This window comes from Anoplolepis gracilipes, chromosome 8, assembly GCF_047496725.1.
Source record: "Anoplolepis gracilipes chromosome 8, ASM4749672v1, whole genome shotgun sequence".
Classification (NCBI taxonomy): Eukaryota; Metazoa; Arthropoda; class Insecta; order Hymenoptera; family Formicidae; genus Anoplolepis; species Anoplolepis gracilipes.
This window is the reverse complement of record NC_132977.1, coordinates 11,768,166-11,785,925: the sequence shown is the minus strand read 5'-3', so window position 1 is coordinate 11,785,925 and position 17,760 is coordinate 11,768,166. Positions and strand designations below refer to the sequence as shown.

General features: G+C 32.4%; 2 protein-coding genes across 2 annotated transcripts; both read left to right on the top strand.

Annotated features, from left to right (window-relative positions):
• Positions 1–2,511: 2,511 nt before the first annotated feature.
• On the top strand, positions 2,512–6,397 carry LOC140668842 (uncharacterized). The gene is made up of 3 exons (XM_072898172.1): positions 2,512–2,579; positions 3,076–3,131; positions 3,409–6,397. The coding sequence occupies exons 1-3, from the start codon at positions 2,556–2,558 to the stop codon at positions 6,266–6,268; spliced, it is 2,940 nt and encodes a 979-aa protein (XP_072754273.1). The 5' UTR covers positions 2,512–2,555; the 3' UTR covers positions 6,269–6,397.
• Positions 6,398–12,319: 5,922 nt separating this feature from the next.
• On the top strand, positions 12,320–17,654 carry LOC140668841 (uncharacterized). Its single transcript, XM_072898171.1, has 5 exons — positions 12,320–12,409; positions 12,885–12,955; positions 14,299–14,922; positions 17,427–17,517; positions 17,634–17,654. The coding sequence occupies exons 1-5, from the start codon at positions 12,320–12,322 to the stop codon at positions 17,652–17,654; spliced, it is 897 nt and encodes a 298-aa protein (XP_072754272.1).
• The last annotated feature ends 106 nt before the right edge of the window (positions 17,655–17,760 follow it).

The following is a 17,760-nucleotide window of genomic DNA, read 5'->3' as shown; positions in this document are numbered from 1 at the left end:
TATAAATGTTTTTTTTTTTTTTTTTTTTTTTTGCATATGTAGCAAACGACGTTCGGATAATTCGTGATCGAGAATAAAAAGTTTTTCATAAATTAAGCTTTATTTAAAAAACAATTTAAACTATGGAAAATTTTCTCATGACTATTATCTAAGAAAATATCGATTTCGTAAGTCGGTCAAAATATTTATAGTGAAAAGAAGATGGTGTAATCTTGCAAGATCATGTGTGTATATATTGCATTAACTCGCGATTATGCATGCACGAAAGTGAGAGAAATTGTAAGTACAAACTGTGGTATATTCAAAGGCGTTTATCGGCAAACATCAGAGTAACATTTATTCGAAGAAATTGATCTTATCAGAAGGTATGATTACAAAAATTCATGTTAACATCTTGTCACTTACCGCTGGTGAGTCTTTAAGAAGGAACTATATATGGATCATCTATGTCAAAAGTTAATACATTTTGAGATTCATAAATTTGCAGAAAGCAATTTAATTCTTTTAAAATATAAAATTAATAATTAATTTGTGAATTAAAATAAAGATTTGCCTCATATAGAATTAAAATTTTCATTTTCATGAATTTTTGCATATACGCGGTATCACTATAAAAAAGTTAATTCAATATAAGATAAATTGTATTCTACGGAACAAATATTTACTTTAACTCAGAAATTATTAATTAATATTTTGACAAGCTTATTAATTTTTAATTTTATATTTATAAAAATAAATATTTTATATATCGTATAATTATTAATTTTACATTTTAAAAATGCTTCCGGCAATGTCAAATTTATAAATCTCGAAATGTATTTTAAATGTATTAACTTTTGACACAGATGATTCGCGTAGTTCCTCCCTAATACTCGGACCAAATCAAATTTTACTTTTAATGTTCTGTACATGTGCGATCATGGAGGAAACAGATAATTTGTTGTTAGATCAGATATCATTACACCGATCGCGCGGAGAATCTCGGAATTTTTTATATTAATTTACGCATTTTTGCAAACGTGTCTCGAACCACACCCTTTCCGTTACAGTGATGATACAGTGGATATAATTATCCGAGAGATCGCAGTTTTTTTTATATTTCGCGGTTTTTTCTTATCAGACCTAGTTCTTTTTTTTATCTTAATTAATAGACGGTTTTCTACCTAGCAATAACGCAGAACGCTTATTTGCGCCGCGTATGTGAGAATCCGATACGAAGCAGATTCGACAAACAACTTTCCATGTTTAGATGATGTACTAGAAACCTGGCGTTTTGCGCTTCGAGATGGGAAACTCACAAACACGCAATTAAAACGGGGCGTAAAGTAATTTTACTTTCATTAAGCCAATGGCCTTTGTTATGACTACTCTCGCGTTAAACTGGAAAAGCTTGTAAGATTTCAATAGAAATTCCAGATTTTATTAGAATTCAATAGAATTCATCACGTGTTCGCACGATATGCTTACAAATGTATAATCACCAAAACTGAAACTTGCAGCATTACATTGAGGTGTGTTGCTTCGCAAGAAATGTATATCGTATTGCGCATATCTATTTATTTTCATCTTGCAATTTATTAAGATAAACGAGATTCTATCTTTTCGAATAAAAAAATTTTTAATGACCTCTTGAATTATTAGATCCTAATATTTAAAAAATTATTCGAAATGAATTATCTTAGAAGATTTTTATTTATCTGTCTTGTTATATATAATATTCGTTAAAGATGAAGAAAAAAAAGAGGTTTATAATTTTTTTCCCACGTGACGTAAAGGAGACTTTTGATGCGAGAATCCCTGTCATATATCTCAAAAATTGGCTTCAATTAATTGTCGCTTAATTCATACGTCAAAGTTGTAATATAAATGTGTGCGCAGTTATTCTGTTTAAATCCAGAAAAATAACTATAAAAGTAAATAACTATAAAAATGAGAAAACTCATCACTATGATATATTCTAATAGAAAAGACTTTCATCTTTTACACACGAAATCATTAACATAATTGAAACTAAAAATCAAAAAACTACTTTGATATACGTAGAAAAAAAAAGGTTTATTTAATTTAATTAGATGCAATTTTTAAAATTCCTTCATCCCTCAAATTTATTTCAAATATAAATGAGTACACACCCACAATTGTGAATAATATTTTGGAATTTTCTTTTCGTTTAATGTACTTTTTCAGATAGAAATGTTTTTGTAAAAATTATTTACTATTTATTAACAAAGATCATTGACTTATTTATACATTTTTAGTCGCAGAGTCTGAATGTAATTTAGAAACTGTACGATATCTCTCGATGATAATAATAATATGGCAACAAAGGAGAACTAATTACTCGCCCGATTGCCCGCCCGCTATTTGTGGCCGTTGTAATGGTGTAATGACATGCGTACGTGCGGAGAAGGATTGTAGACACTTACGAATGCGTTAAGCAGCCGCTTTGGTACGAATGGGAGAAGCTTTAAAAGAGGTGGCTAAATATCGCCGCATCACAGTCGTCTTTGAAGTACCTCGGCGAGGTGAGCGGGATCTTGTGCGAGCTACGCGATATGAAGCTCACGTGTTTAATTACGGTGAGTGAAGACAGCTCGTCGCAGAATTATTGTCTTCGCAGTGAGAAAAGTGAACGAAAATATGCACGATATTTAAATGTGAACTTACCGGAGATGGATTTTTTTCTGCAAATTTTTTTCCTTCGATCCGTAGAATAATTGAGAGGAAGGAGGATACGTTTGAGAGCCTAAGAATTTTAGTCAAGCTCCTTCTCAGGAGCTAATTATTTTTTTTTAAACTAAAAAAGAAATATTTCTCAATATTTCTTTTTTAGTTTAAAAAAAATAATTAACGATATATTGTACGGTTAATTTATTAATTGAAATGCAAAGTGATGTTGAGATATGCTAATATTATTTCTATCTTTCGCATGAAAAAATTGATAAGAGCAAATTGAGATTCTTTTGGGAAAGAGTTGTTAATTATTATAAATGATGATTTGTAGTGCTATATATATAAAATATTATAAATATATTTTATTCTATATATGTAATCTTTATATACTCATATATATAGGTGTGCGTATGTCTGTCATCAACAGTGTCCACTCACGAGCTCAAACATTTAAATAGGTAAGTAGATTTTTTTCTCTTTCCTTCCTGTTTCCTCTTTGTTTTTAAAACAATAATTTTTCTTAAATTTATTTTTGTATTGTAATTGTATTATTTAGTCAAATTAGACTTATACATATAGCAATGAAAATATTTAATAAAATTATATAAAATACAATTTTATTTTTTAATTATTAAGTAGGTATGTAAGATTTAAATATTAACATTTGTCTTTTTACCTTTTTTTAATTTTAATTGTTTCTCATATTTAAATATAATTTACAATTGACTTCTTCAGGATAAAGAAGATCGCAAGATTACGAGAGGACTTGATCGTTAAAGATGCCACGAGAAGAGAGATGAATCCCACCTCCCACATTTATTCCAATATATACCCCATGACAAGACAGTTTCAGCCACATACAAGAATCGAGAGGCCCAAGAGGAATCATGAGTTTCAATCTGGACGTCAACAGCAACCACAAAAACAACAACAACAAAAACAACCGCAACAACAACAACAAAAACAACCACAACAACAAAAACAACAACAACTACCACAACCACAACCACAACCACAACCACAACAACAACAACAACAACAGCAACAGTATCGCTATAATCGCGATCGCCCGAGACATCTGACAAAACGTGTAAAGACTCGCTCAATCATCGGGGGGTCGTCGACGTTGGAGCTGAGCGACAATCAACTGGACTCGATTCCTGAGGCGATTCCTGAGACGATTCCTGAAGCGATTCCTGATGAGAAACCGATTCGCATCGAGCCTGTGCTTCGCGTTACCACGAAGAAAAATATTCTCGACTCCATTATCGACATTGTGCGTCAATTGGTGGATCCTCCGAAGAACGAAAAGGGCCCGCTCGTGCCTATTAAACTACCCGGGACTACACGCACGATCTACTTACGACTGTTAGAACCGCTTGATGCGAGTGAGGTGAAGGTGCGCTTCGTCACGCAGTTGGCGGTTCCCGTGGTCGACGCGGAAAAGCAATACAACCCCTACGTCCCGATTCCTTCAATCATTGATCCTACTGCCATGCTTCTGAATCATGCTCATTACGGAACGATACATCCCATAGTGCCGGGCGACCCGTTGCTCACTTCCTCCTCCAATCGCCATCAGGCGATTTACCCGCCTCGAAACCATGCTAAAAAACCACAGCCGATCAAACCAGTGACCGAGACCTCGACGGAGAATGCGAAGGATCCGCTAGTGCAAGCAAGTTCCTCGCCCACGGTAGCCTCGACCAACCAAGTGGAAAGCGACAAGCAGGTAAACCTGCAGAATCCCGAGCAACAATTGTTGAGCCAAACGGCGGCCTCGTATTATCAGTATGAAGCGGCAGCTGAAGAAGTCATGAATAAGGTAAAGGAGCTGCTGGAGAAGGAAAACGCAACGATAGCGACCCAGAGTGAAAACGGGCTGAAGAGTCCCTCGGCAGAGTCTCCGTATCAATTAAGCACGCATCGTTTGCCTTATCGGCAAGTTGCTCCGTATCCGGGCGCACCAATGGAACATGGTCCCAATCCTAGTTCCTACTCACCCTCGTACGAGCAGTACAACGCTAATAACTCAGCTCCTGCCTTCTATCCGGGGTCTTACAACAGCCCCCCGAATCCTTACTCGACGTCCTACAAGCAGAACGAGATTCACGAGTCTTACAACGCCCCTGCTCCCAGTACGTACTCGACCTCGTATTACAATCAGAATGAGTTCAGCAGCGCTCCAAGTTCTTATCCGGTTTCTTATCAAAGTCAGAACGAATTTAACGGCGCTCCGGGTCATCCCTATGCGTCTTCCTACGCAAAGCAAAACGATCTCTTCAGCGCGCCAAGTACCTATTCGAGCTCCTACGAGAAGCAAACCGGTCTAGCTCAGAACGACGCGCTTCGAATTATAGATCCACCGTCTTACTTGCCCGGTTATCAAACCGAGAATCACGCCAATCGATCGTTCGAGTATGCGACAAGCGGGATCCGACAGCCGCGGTACAACGATCCGGACGAGGCGGTGGCCTTGTCGAGTGGCAGTGGCGAGTCAGCGTCCCATGTGATATGGGGTAAGTCGAAGCGAGAGAAGAGCGCGGAGATCCCCGACTCCAGGACAATCGATGACAATCGCGAGAGATGGCAGCCGGTTGTATTCGTGCAAGAGAACGCAGGCTGGCAAGAGGGGTATGAGGCCGAGCTGGCAAAGCCCGTTACGACCCAACGACAGCCGCCCCTTCAAGATCCACCTACGACGAGGAAGCCCCCGCGAAGAGGCGTCGATCAGGCACGTCGAAATAGTAAACCGCAGCGCGGCGGTGCTGTTGCTCGAGATCCGAGATGTTCCACCGCCTCAGAAGAACAGAACGGTTGCGAACGAGCAAAATCCACCACCACATCGACCACCACGCCTCGTTCCGAGAGTACTACCGTAAGGATCATTGACAAGCCGACACAAGCTGTCAATAGTAAATCAGCTGTCAACAAGAAATCAGCTGTCAACAGCAAATCAGCTGTCAATAGCAAATCGATATCGGTCGCGAAATCGACACCAAGCACCACGATGGAAACTTTACAACCAAATATCATTGTAAATAGTGCAACGACAAGTGTGACGGAAAGATCATCGGCGTTGACGACGAAGACGATGATCAAAAATGCTGAGTCGATGAGGAGCGACGGAACGACGGAAGGATCGCCCTTCTTGATCAAAGTAATCAACAAAAGCGCGAGCACGACGGAGAAAACGCCGCTGCTGATCAAAGCGATCGAGGAGATTTTTATGAATAATATTCAGGCAGATAGAATGATCGCGACCGAGGCAAGTGCGATTAAACCGAGCGTGAGTAATGTGACGCAGAAATGGACGATGAGCAGTACGACGGAGAAATCGTTGATAAACGTTGCAAACGTGAGCAAAACGTCTGTATCATCGAGCAATAAAGCGAAAAAGGAGTTACCCAAAAGGCCTATGGTGATGAAGAAATCGACGTCCATAATGAAACCGAGAGCGCAGTTGAATAGTACTACGAAAAAGACGGTCACAACGCAGAAGCCGACGACTAGTAGTACGACCAAGAGAACGACAGTCACAAGGAAATCAAAATTTTTCAGAGCCACTTCGAAAACAAAGTCGACCACCACCTGATGCTTTTATTTATGTTAACTCGCGTGCTTCTCTTTCTTTAGGCACGATCGACCGTTTGCGTTCTTATGCGTTTACGCGCGTTCGTCATCGTGAACGTGACTGTAACGCAGATGCAATTATATTCTCCAAACGATTTTTCACCATTTATGTTTTACGCAAAAATCGTTAGTCGCAAAAGTTGTCTGCACGCGTATTTACATGTATGAATGTGTATATATGTATGTATATATTATATGTGTGTCTATATCCTGCATAACAACTGATTGATTGATTAAGATAATTTATAAAAAATGAAGTATCAAATGCACTTATACATATGTTGCAAATAATTGCATCTGCATCCGAAATGACGTTAAATGTGTTGTGAAACTTAAAACGAAAAAATTAGGATTGATAACATGTGTAATAAAAATACAATTAATGTTTGCATATGATAAAAAAGAATGTTATTGTTAGATAATTGTATACATTATTTACCTCACCGCTTTTCTACCTATGTAACACAGGCCAACCTTAAGATTATTGCCATTCTTTTTATCTCTGTAAATCCCTCGATTGAATGAAACGAACTTGAGCTTTTTCTCACCAATAAATTAAATAGCATGGCCATACAATTATAATTAAAATTATATAAATTTTATTTGCAGTTGAATGAAGGATAAGACTCTAGTTGCTCTAGCCGTTTTCTACTCGATATTTTTCACTGATTTGTGTGAGTAAAATTTGACACAATATACATATATTATTGACACAATATAAAAACTCCTTGACACATATAGTGTCAATGAGTTTTTTTTCGATACGAAAGATATATATAGTCATAGTTGTTATATGAGAGTCATTTATATGTATGTATTTAATTATCTACATATAAAAAAGTGTTCTTAACACAAAAATACTATTTTTAAATGTTGTACATAAGGTAATAGATTCCTGGGGATGATGTATGTATTTCTATCTACTTCGCCAATTGTTTATTTTGTTAATTTAAAAAATAAATAATATTTCACATTTGTTTGTTTTAATTTCTAATTGTTCTCCATCGATGTAAGTTACATATTTCATGACGAATGGGAAAGTAATACGAATAAAAGATGCGGCTATTATTGTTATTAAACTGCAATTAGGAATTCACTCAAGATAATGTGCAGTATTAGAAAGTTTTGATGTAGGTTTTAGATACATTTATAATAAAGGTTTTAACGTTAAATATAAGCATTTTTGTTAATATCTTCACATTGAAAGTAAGCGAGAAAAAATTAGCGATTTGGAAAGAAATGGAATAATATTAGTGAAAACGAAAATATTTTACAGAAAGAAAACTGATACAAAATTCAGGATATTCAGTGTAGATTAATTATTAAATTTTATTTAAATTTAGTTTAAACGTTAATTATTACATCTTATTTAAAAGCTAATCAAACGAAAATTTTATACAAATTTATCTTCTCTTTGTAAACAAAGAAATATTTTTTATAAATTTACTCTAACGTCAATATAATGATACGAAATACTTATCAGAGATGTGACAAGTATTAAGAAATTTTCAAATCTCATATAAAAAGAAATAAATTTGAACAACAAAAAAGGAGAAGGGAATAACATAGATTTCGCGATAGATAATTGCATCGATTAAGGATGTTTAGCACCTACAATCGGAGCAAAACGTAGTCGAAATTGACGAATATATTCTTTTCTCATATATCTTAATATCTGATTATTATAAAAATTGCATAAAATCTTATTATTTATTTATAGCTAGAGTGTAGAAATGTATTTAGAAACTTTTTTTCGGAGAATTTTCGCGTTTCTTAAACTATAATGAGAAACTTTTATCATTAACGATACTTCGATTTCAACATTACAGCACAAAATTTGAATTATAAAAATAAAAGAATTTACTCGTACAGAATAATTTGAAATGTCAGAATAAAAATTATAATAGTGAATAATGACAAAATATAAAAGATTTTTAACTATTTCTTTGATAAATTTAATAATTTGTCATTTTTCCGAGAAGAAAGAAATGTGGTAGCATGGTAATTTTTCATAAATTGGTCAAATTGCAAATTGACATATGAGGCCTAGTCGCTTCTCGCTTACACGTTTGTAAATAGAGGCTTCTCCAGATGAAAAGATAGATTATTTAAAATGTCAAAAGAAGGCTCAGCTGAATGCTATATTGTCACGTTTTCACAATAAATAATATGTCATCTCGGATAATAGGACGAAATTGAGAAAATTATATTCAATATCTTTTAAACTAGTCAGTACTTGACCAAGATTATGTGATCAAATATTTCCTCTATATTTAAACTATACTTTTGCAAATTTTGAATAAATTCCTATTATTATTTCTATCTATTTTAGCTCTTAAATCAACATGATCACAGGTTTTTTATAAGATAGAAAATCTGTCATCGTATCAATTTAAGGGCTAAAAAGGACAGAAATAATTATATTTATACTTATTTATATAAATAATTATATTTATAATTATATTAATACTTTTACTTATAATTAGATCCACAAAATAATTATATCAATAATAATATCGACGGGTAAATTCATCGCAAATTAAAATCCTTATAACTTTTGATTGCTTCAGTGAATCAACTCTAGGTTTTTTTATAAGTCTCTGAACATGTATCAGAACAATCTGTGCAAATTTTATTAAATTCCTATATTTTTAAAAATAGGTACTAAACATGCTTAAGAGACATTGAGCATGTCGATAGGATCGAGAGAAGAGAGGAAAAAAAAAAGTAAGACGCAAGGGAGATAAACATGCCGTACTTTCCAAACAATACGATTATGACCCTTGCATCAATCGGTTTTTCAACCGTTCGGGATTAATATGACCGTGAAATCAATGTGGCCGACGTCGATTACACCGATCACGATAGCCGAGGTGGTCACGCCGCGGCGAACTTCTCGTCCATTTCTTCTTTTTCCTCGGCCGGAATTGGTGCTGGATAAAAATTGCTAATCGCAGAAACGCGATGTATCGATGCACACGCGTGTAGGTGGCATTTCTTACGATGCTTTCCAACGCTACGCCGAGATTTCACTTTTAATTCACTTTAATTCGCGTACGCGTCATATCATTTAATTAGATGAAACGATTTGCGTCCTCAAAGTGCTATGATTCAAAAGGACCAATACGTTATCTTCGATATCCATTTCTCTACTAAATTGCAGTTTGCGAAGGCTCGCGAAACAAGGTGGAAAAAATTTGTAGATAAAAACACATGATGTGAAGAAATTACATTTTTTTTTTTTTTTTTTTTTTTACTAGAAACGTTGATGTCAAAAATAAATAATTTTAGTAACTGTGGACCATTAGGGATCACTCTAAGTTAAAGTGCTATGTAAAACTGTAAAAATTACGTAAATTGATATAGTTTTACGTAGCACTTTTCTATTTAGAATGATTCCTAATGGTCCACAGTTATTACATACCACAGTAATTTTTAATATAAAATTTTCTCCGTGAATAAATATACTATTTGAGTATTATTATTTAACGCAGATAATACGTTCAAAGATGAATTTTATGTTTCTAGGTTTGCCATATATCGGCGTGAAAAATGTTTTTCAGATGAAAATCCAGTGCAAAAGGATGCCTGCAGTATTCTAGAACAGTAATCATAAGTGATAGTGTGTTGAGTGCATGCTGGGCGGAGTTTCGCGGAATACTTTATGCATCTCCCTCCCGTTAGTTGCTGCTTGCACTATATAAACCTTCGTTTTGTAGCTGTGCGATGTACAGAAAGTAATCTCTCGATCGGAGTGCTTCGAGAAACGAGTCGAGTTTTTCACAATGAACAAGTTCTTGGTAAGATGTTCTTTTTTTTTTTCAGTTATATTATCATATATATATTTAAATTTCAATTAAATTCAATATTTAATTTAAAATTTACTTTCATAATTTGCTTAAAATTGACACTTTTTAAAACTGATTTTAATGAAATTTAATTGACAAATATTTATTATTAATTTTGTCATTTTTAATTCAATATTTAGTTTTTATGTGATATTTCTAAGTTTACTTTTATTTCGCCAAAAATCTCTATTCATAAGATAATTAAAATACTATACATGATAATAATAATAATAATGCACTGATATTTATGTTTGTTGCAGTACAGCACTTTGTTCCTAATAAGTCTTGCGCTGTTGCATCAATCGACCGAATCTAAGTAAGACTCGAAAATGAGTATTAACAATATAAGATAACAAATATATGAAACATTTGGGAAAATTTCGAAAAAAAACCTTGCAACATTTTTTTTTGTTTCAGGAAAAAGGTGGTAATACACGTTCCTTATAGCGTAAAAAATGTGAAACATACGCATACAATTTACAAGATAATTTCGCATCATCATGAAGCAAAGCACCGTGAAGATGATGACGATAACGTGTACTATGACATGTATCGATAACGCATACTTTCGTAGATTGTAAAACAACATGCAGTATTCATCTATAAGTAACAAAACCCAAAGAGTCATTAGATTGTGATTATCAACGAGCTTACAATTCACTTACATATAAGCACATTTTAGATACTTTTTATCATAGTATGTCATGTAACATTATTACATTTGTTTGTAATAAATGATATGCGTGCGCGCATGTACGTATATAAGACTGTCTTCCAATATATTTTCCCAATGAATCCGAAATTAATATCATTCTCCTAATGATATATGCAAATTAACGTCAGATTTTTCGTTTATTTAGACAATCGCGCGATGTCGAACATTTCATAATCCAGCCAAGATACATTAATTTCTCTAGCTTTATAAAATCTCTAATAAAACATGTGGAATTAATTTGTAATAATTATATAACAATTTTTACATATATTTATATATAATTATAACTTTTGTAGGTGTATTTTGTTTAATATTCAGATATCTAGTGTTTTTATTTATTATTCACACTATTAACTTAAATAATATGTTTTTGACGTAAAGATAACACTATCCGAAATTTAAATATTAAATTACTGAACCATGCAAAGATATAATTTAATTATTAACGTAATATTTTTCGTTTATTTAGACAAAAAATAATTATGTCGATGAAAAAAAACGTAATTTATATGTAAATTGCATTCCTTAAATTTTATAGTTATTATCCCTTAAAAGTCTTTCGATATCTATTTTTGCTTTATGCGCTATTCTATGATTTACATTTATATTAAAACTACGTATTATTATTAAATTATTTATCCTACATATGTACATGTTATATTCGAGTAATAATTGTAATAATTATTTTTATTATATTGAAATAATTATTAAATCGCGCGATGTTGAACATTTCATAATCCAGCCAAGATACATCAATTTCTCTAGCTTTATAAAATCTCTAATAAAACATGTGGAATTAATTTGTAATAATTATATAACAATTTTTACATATATTTATATATAATTATAACTTTTGTAGGTGTATTTTGTTTAATATATTCAGATATCTAGTGTTTTTATTTATTATTCACACTATTAACTTAAATAATATGTTTTTGACGTAAAGATAACACTATCCGAAATTTAAATATTAAATTACTGAACCATGCAAAAATATAATTTAATTATTTTACATAGCAAGGATATTTATTACCTGTCTGTATATAACCCATCTGCATTTATAAGTAATCCAATCTGCATCCGCTTTTTGTTTCATTTTCTTAAAAGCACGTAGTCATTGTACAGATTTCTCTTCAATTGGATTAATCGTTTTTTTAGACCCTTTAGACTAGTTTCCTGGAAAAATATCAAAAGAAAAACGTATTAGAAATATCACAGAGATAATCTTCAATAAATTACCGAGCAAAAGAAATGATTTCACTGAGACACTGAACTTGGCCGTGCAATATCTCTTTATGGTTTATCGACCCCATAATTTCTAAAACAACGTCAGTTCCGCATCGAGAGATGAAGCATATCACCGGAAGAATAGCGAAAGCAATCATCGGCCGTGAACTGCATCACGTTTCTCCGCGAGATTCGCTTTCGATGAAAAGAAGATTGCATATAAATGGCCATTTTATCGTCGGCGAATCGCAAACGGCGATTGATCACCGATAACCGAGTTCGCGATCGTTACTGCATTCGAACATACATCATGGTAATGATGAAATTGATAAAATATCAAGGTGAAACTCGAAAGTCGCGTGTGCAGATTGTGTGATTTATTCATATAGATTATCGTGCAAAAGTTATACAGTTCAATTTTATATATATATATATATATATATATATATATATATATATATATATACACATGTATACAAGACACAAATAAATATATAGATTAAATATGATTGAGAAATTTTGTAAGATATATTGCGTTCTGCACGGCTGTTCTCGTACAATATAATTAGCGATTCAATTAAAAGTAATGCGTGTGAGAATCCTTGCAAATGCGTTTTAGATCAGCGTATAAAGATTGCAGATATCGGTACAACGGGATCGTGATCAACGAGCATAAATATCGTTAATTAATTTAACAAATGCGTGTGTGTGTGTGTGTGTGTGTGTGTGTGTGTGTGTGTGTATTATGAATAACTTAAGAAGTAACAATCGCGCGACTTGTGTTTCAGAAAATCTTTATCGGTCTTTTTATCATACTGTCAAACGAGGCGCTGAACGGCGGAAATGCCGGCAAAGAGCAGTGAGTACACAATGTATTTATATATGTATATATACAATTATTGTGTTATTAAATTCATCAAGTTGGCGGATTGCGCAGCTTCATTAAAAGGCGTTATAAATGTAGTCACCGAGCTTTACGCTTTCTCGTAGCGAAAATCATAGTGCACGCTCACTCTCGTTCTCGTTCTCTCTCGTTATCAAATTAACGAATGTATCTATCTTTTTTACATTACAACGCTTCTCGAATGTTGGAGGATAATCAATTTTTATATTTACTAATAGTCTATCGACTTACATAGCACTACTATTATCACCAAATTAAAACAATAATATAGGGGAACGTGGGGGTAGAACGGCCAACGTAAGCATTGAGCAAGTTTTCAACATATTAAAAAAAAATAAATCAATCTTTTTTTTACTAAAAATATTCTTTGGAATATTCACTATAAGAAAAAACACAAATTTATTATAAAATAATAGTTTAAATAGACGAGATTATTGATTTAGTAAAAGCCTAGATTTTCGTGATATGCTTTTCATGCGGGATATAATGGACTACCTCCAAAATTTGTTTATTTCATTAACATTGATGTCTAAAACTTCTTAAAAGTTGTATACTATAATATGATATATAGAACATAAGAATATAGATTTGATTTTTAAATGATAACTATAAATTAATAAATAAAAACAATTCTCTTGTTACAGTAAATATTTTTCTCTTTAAAACATGGAAAAATATCCTTTAATGTAATAATTTTTGGTATTAATTTTGAAAAACAGCATCTATGTATACTCTCTTTCTTTCTCTAGTATAAAAATAAAAAGTACAGCATTTCGTGGGCTAATATTTCATTAAGCCTCAAAACGTATTTATTTACTTTTGATCATATAAAAAATTATAATTAATCGATATTTACATAGACACAGTATGAAATTAATAAGAAAAGATCGTTTAAAACATAAATGTATTTACGGTAATAAAAATAGAATTTTATCATTGTTTACCTTATGTAAATATATCGAAGAATTACAACTCAGTCGCGGAGAGCACAGCAAGTGCATTAAATAATTTATAACAACTTTCAACTAAAAATATTGCGACCACTGATAACAGCACGCAGAAAGAGACACCTAATAGCAATAATTGCAACATATTTCATGACACGGTAGTCATCTCTGTAAAAAGATATCGACTGTGCACCATTGTACCCCGCGGTGCCGTTCTACCCCACGTTCCCCTATAATAAGAGTAAATTGTAATTTGTACAACTTTTTATTGGCGAATTTTTAAAATTCTCTCCTTCCATTTTCTTATCATTCTATTATTATATTTCTCATTGATTATTCCATTCTGAACAGCGTGCATTTCAAGATTCACGTGCCGCAGATCATAAAACATCACATTCACACGAAAACGGTGTTCGTACATATTCACAAGCCAAAAAAGTCAAAGATTAAGGAAGAAGTGCCGACGAAAACCTATCATAAGGAGACTCATCAGGATTGGAGTTCCTGGAACGCTTACGACTATCACGACAACGACAATAATCTGTCCAAGGATCATAACGGTATTCATAAAGAAGAGCCTCAAAAGCAAAAGGAAAATCCTTTCTTCCAGGATCCCAAAGATTCTTATATGCCTATGTCGCAGCATCATAATAAACCCGATCATCTAAAAGGCAAATACGGCGACATGATCGGATACTCTTATCCGCCGCAGTACGCGGTTCATGAAAACGTCAAGGAAACCGACGACAACAATATTGATATGCCCTACATGCATACATACGAGGAAGGTTATCGTAAAGGCGGCGAGTCCGCACGAGGACATATTTATACGGGCGATGTAACGAAATTTTACGACGGCAAGCACGAGGAGGGCGATCACTCCATCGATGAAGAGTATAAGAATGAATCGACGGAGAAAACGCACGCTGGCCGTTACTTCATCGATGATAATGAATATCATCACGATAATGATAAGTACCACAAACCGGAGAAGCGCTCGAATTTTGGAAGGTTCCCGTGAAGTAAAAAAAGCAATTTGAAACACGGTGATCGTGTCAATAATAAATATTAACTTCACCAGGTACAACTTAACCGCACAACAGCTGTTGTGGACGATTCCGCAAATATTTTCAGATTTTATTGTTGTTCTTACAAATAGGCGGTATAATATTATTAAAAAAATTAATTTAAAAGAAAGAGCAAAAGTTTATTAGACTTATCATTCATTAATTATCATAATGACGTTGATTGACAAACATGCGATCAAGGATAGACTTGTTGAAGAACAATAAGACAATATAAAAATAAATGTTTTAATTAAATAGTATGTTAATGAGTTAGATAATCATAAAGTAAGGGATAATAAATTAATTTTCATATAGAAATAAATATATAAGCTAAATAATAATAATATAAAGTAAGTTATAATAAATTAACCAATATTCTTGAAATGTTTAAAAATTATTTAAACATTCATAAATTATTTAGGAGATATTATTAAGAGATAATAAATTATGCAATGTCAAGACGTAATATCATATTATAACTCGAAAGACTGCTCGATTAATAATTGCAATTACAGATAATTATTATGAATAAGTACAACTTTATTCTCAATAACTCATAAAATTAATGAATACCTGGACGGAGCGTGAAATTCTCATTTATAAAGACATTAGCTTCATTTGCAGCACCTATATTACGGATAACGATCAATCTACTTTTGCCTTCAGCGTTTTTGCGTTCTACGCACAGAATTGTGTTTCTTTGATCATCACGTACAAGAAATCTTTGACGTAAATAAAATTAAAAATCTTAAATTAGGACAAAATTAACATATTCCATATTTTAAGAAATTCCTTATTTTTATATTTTTAATGTATATACAGATATATCAAATATATTATTCCTAAATGTGTTTGTGCGATTTAATCTTTTTGTATTTTTTTGGAAAATCAAAGATGTCGATATTGTAATAAAACATAAATTTGTCGATAGAAGGTGCTTTAAGGGGGCACCCGGAGTTGCGGGTGAGAAAAAAAGCCTTTTTTGGGGGAATTTTTTTCTGTCGCGAAACTATTGTATCGCTTATTCTAAAATTTCTATATCGGTATCGAATAACATTAAAACTATATTTCAGAATTTTTTCGTGGAAGAATGTCCCATAGCGTCTCCGTTTTATAGACATTGATAGAACTTTTTTTCTTTTTTTTTTTGGGTCAAAAAAATAATCGTAGAATTTTGACTTTGAACCTTCGCCATTTTGTAAACGAGTATACGAATTTTCAAAAAAGCTTGGATTGTATGTAGGCTATAGTTTACATACTGAGTCACCTACCGCCCCCCTCCCCCCCTCCCCTATTACACAGTTTAATTTGTAGAAGTGCATACTCCAATATACACTCTCAAATGTTACTCCATTATGACGAGATTATAAATTCCAAAGAGACTGTAAGTGACTGCTTTGTTTTTATATATTACATTGTATCACTGAGGATGGTCCGAAGAAGGATCGAAAGGTTTGAATAAATTTTGAATTTGTTATTTAAAACATTGTTTTTATTCACGCTCCCTCATCTTGCGTTCGGAGCCCCTTTCTATCGACTAATTTATTTTTAAATTGAAAGCCAATATTAATTGTTGTTATATAAAACAATAATTGAAAAATTTGATTAACTGCTTTTAGAACATTTTTAGAATAGTAAGATGAACGTTTTAAATGCCTGAAGAAAGAAAAAACGCAGGTATGCTTTTCTCAACATAAAACAAGTCTAGATGCTCCTATCTGTGTGCAACCTGTCGTACATAGGAGCATTCAACCTGCCGTACGTGGAAATATTTAAAAAGATGAATAAATAAAGTTGTTAATTTTAATAAAAATGTTGAAGAAAAAGTTTAATTTTTAATATTAAATTATAAATTGTAACTGTAAAAGTTGTCAAATATATAAAAGATTGCGTATCTGTAGATGTATTAGAGCTTTATATTGTATATTTTCTGAGCTTTTGAAATGTATTATTTCGAATTGGATAATATAAACTTTTAAGTAATATAAAAAAATTCAATAATATAAAAAATTTTCACCTATAGTGTGTGTGCATTATTGTATATCTTCAAATATATTATTTTAAACATATTCTTTTCAAACATACACGTACAAAATTTTATTTATTAATTATATTGAGGAAAAGTAAACAGATGGAAATAATACACAAGACTGATTTTTCTAACGTCAGTTAATTTTAAATTCGGTGGTAATTATATTTTTGTCTCTTTCAAATAAGTAGTTCTGAAAAAAAGAGACAAAGATATTTGAACTATAAGGTACGTATTTAATGATTTATACTTATATTTTTCCTTAGATTCTTAAAATATTTTTGTAAATGCAATCAAGTACATATGATTTATTAAGCTGAAAAATACGCGCTGTAAAAACATTCATTTAATTTATTTATTATGTTTAACAAAAAACAATATAGATATAAAAACAATACAAAGATAACACAAGAAATAACAATATTATATATACATACACATTGTGCTGAAAGCATGTGTCAAGGATTTAAGAGAGTGTCTCAGACTAGAGATATAAAAGAATACAAAATATTTAAATATCTATCCTTTTTTAAATTGTTATTTTAAATTATATATATAACAAAATCGATAAGCACGTAGTGCGTTATCAGGGAGATAACGGGGGTATGTAAGATATTTCGCACACACTTCAAAAAATTACCGCGTCATTACTTCAAAGACAATTTTAATTTCTCCAAAAGTAACAATAATATACGAAAGAATCCTTCTAACGACTCG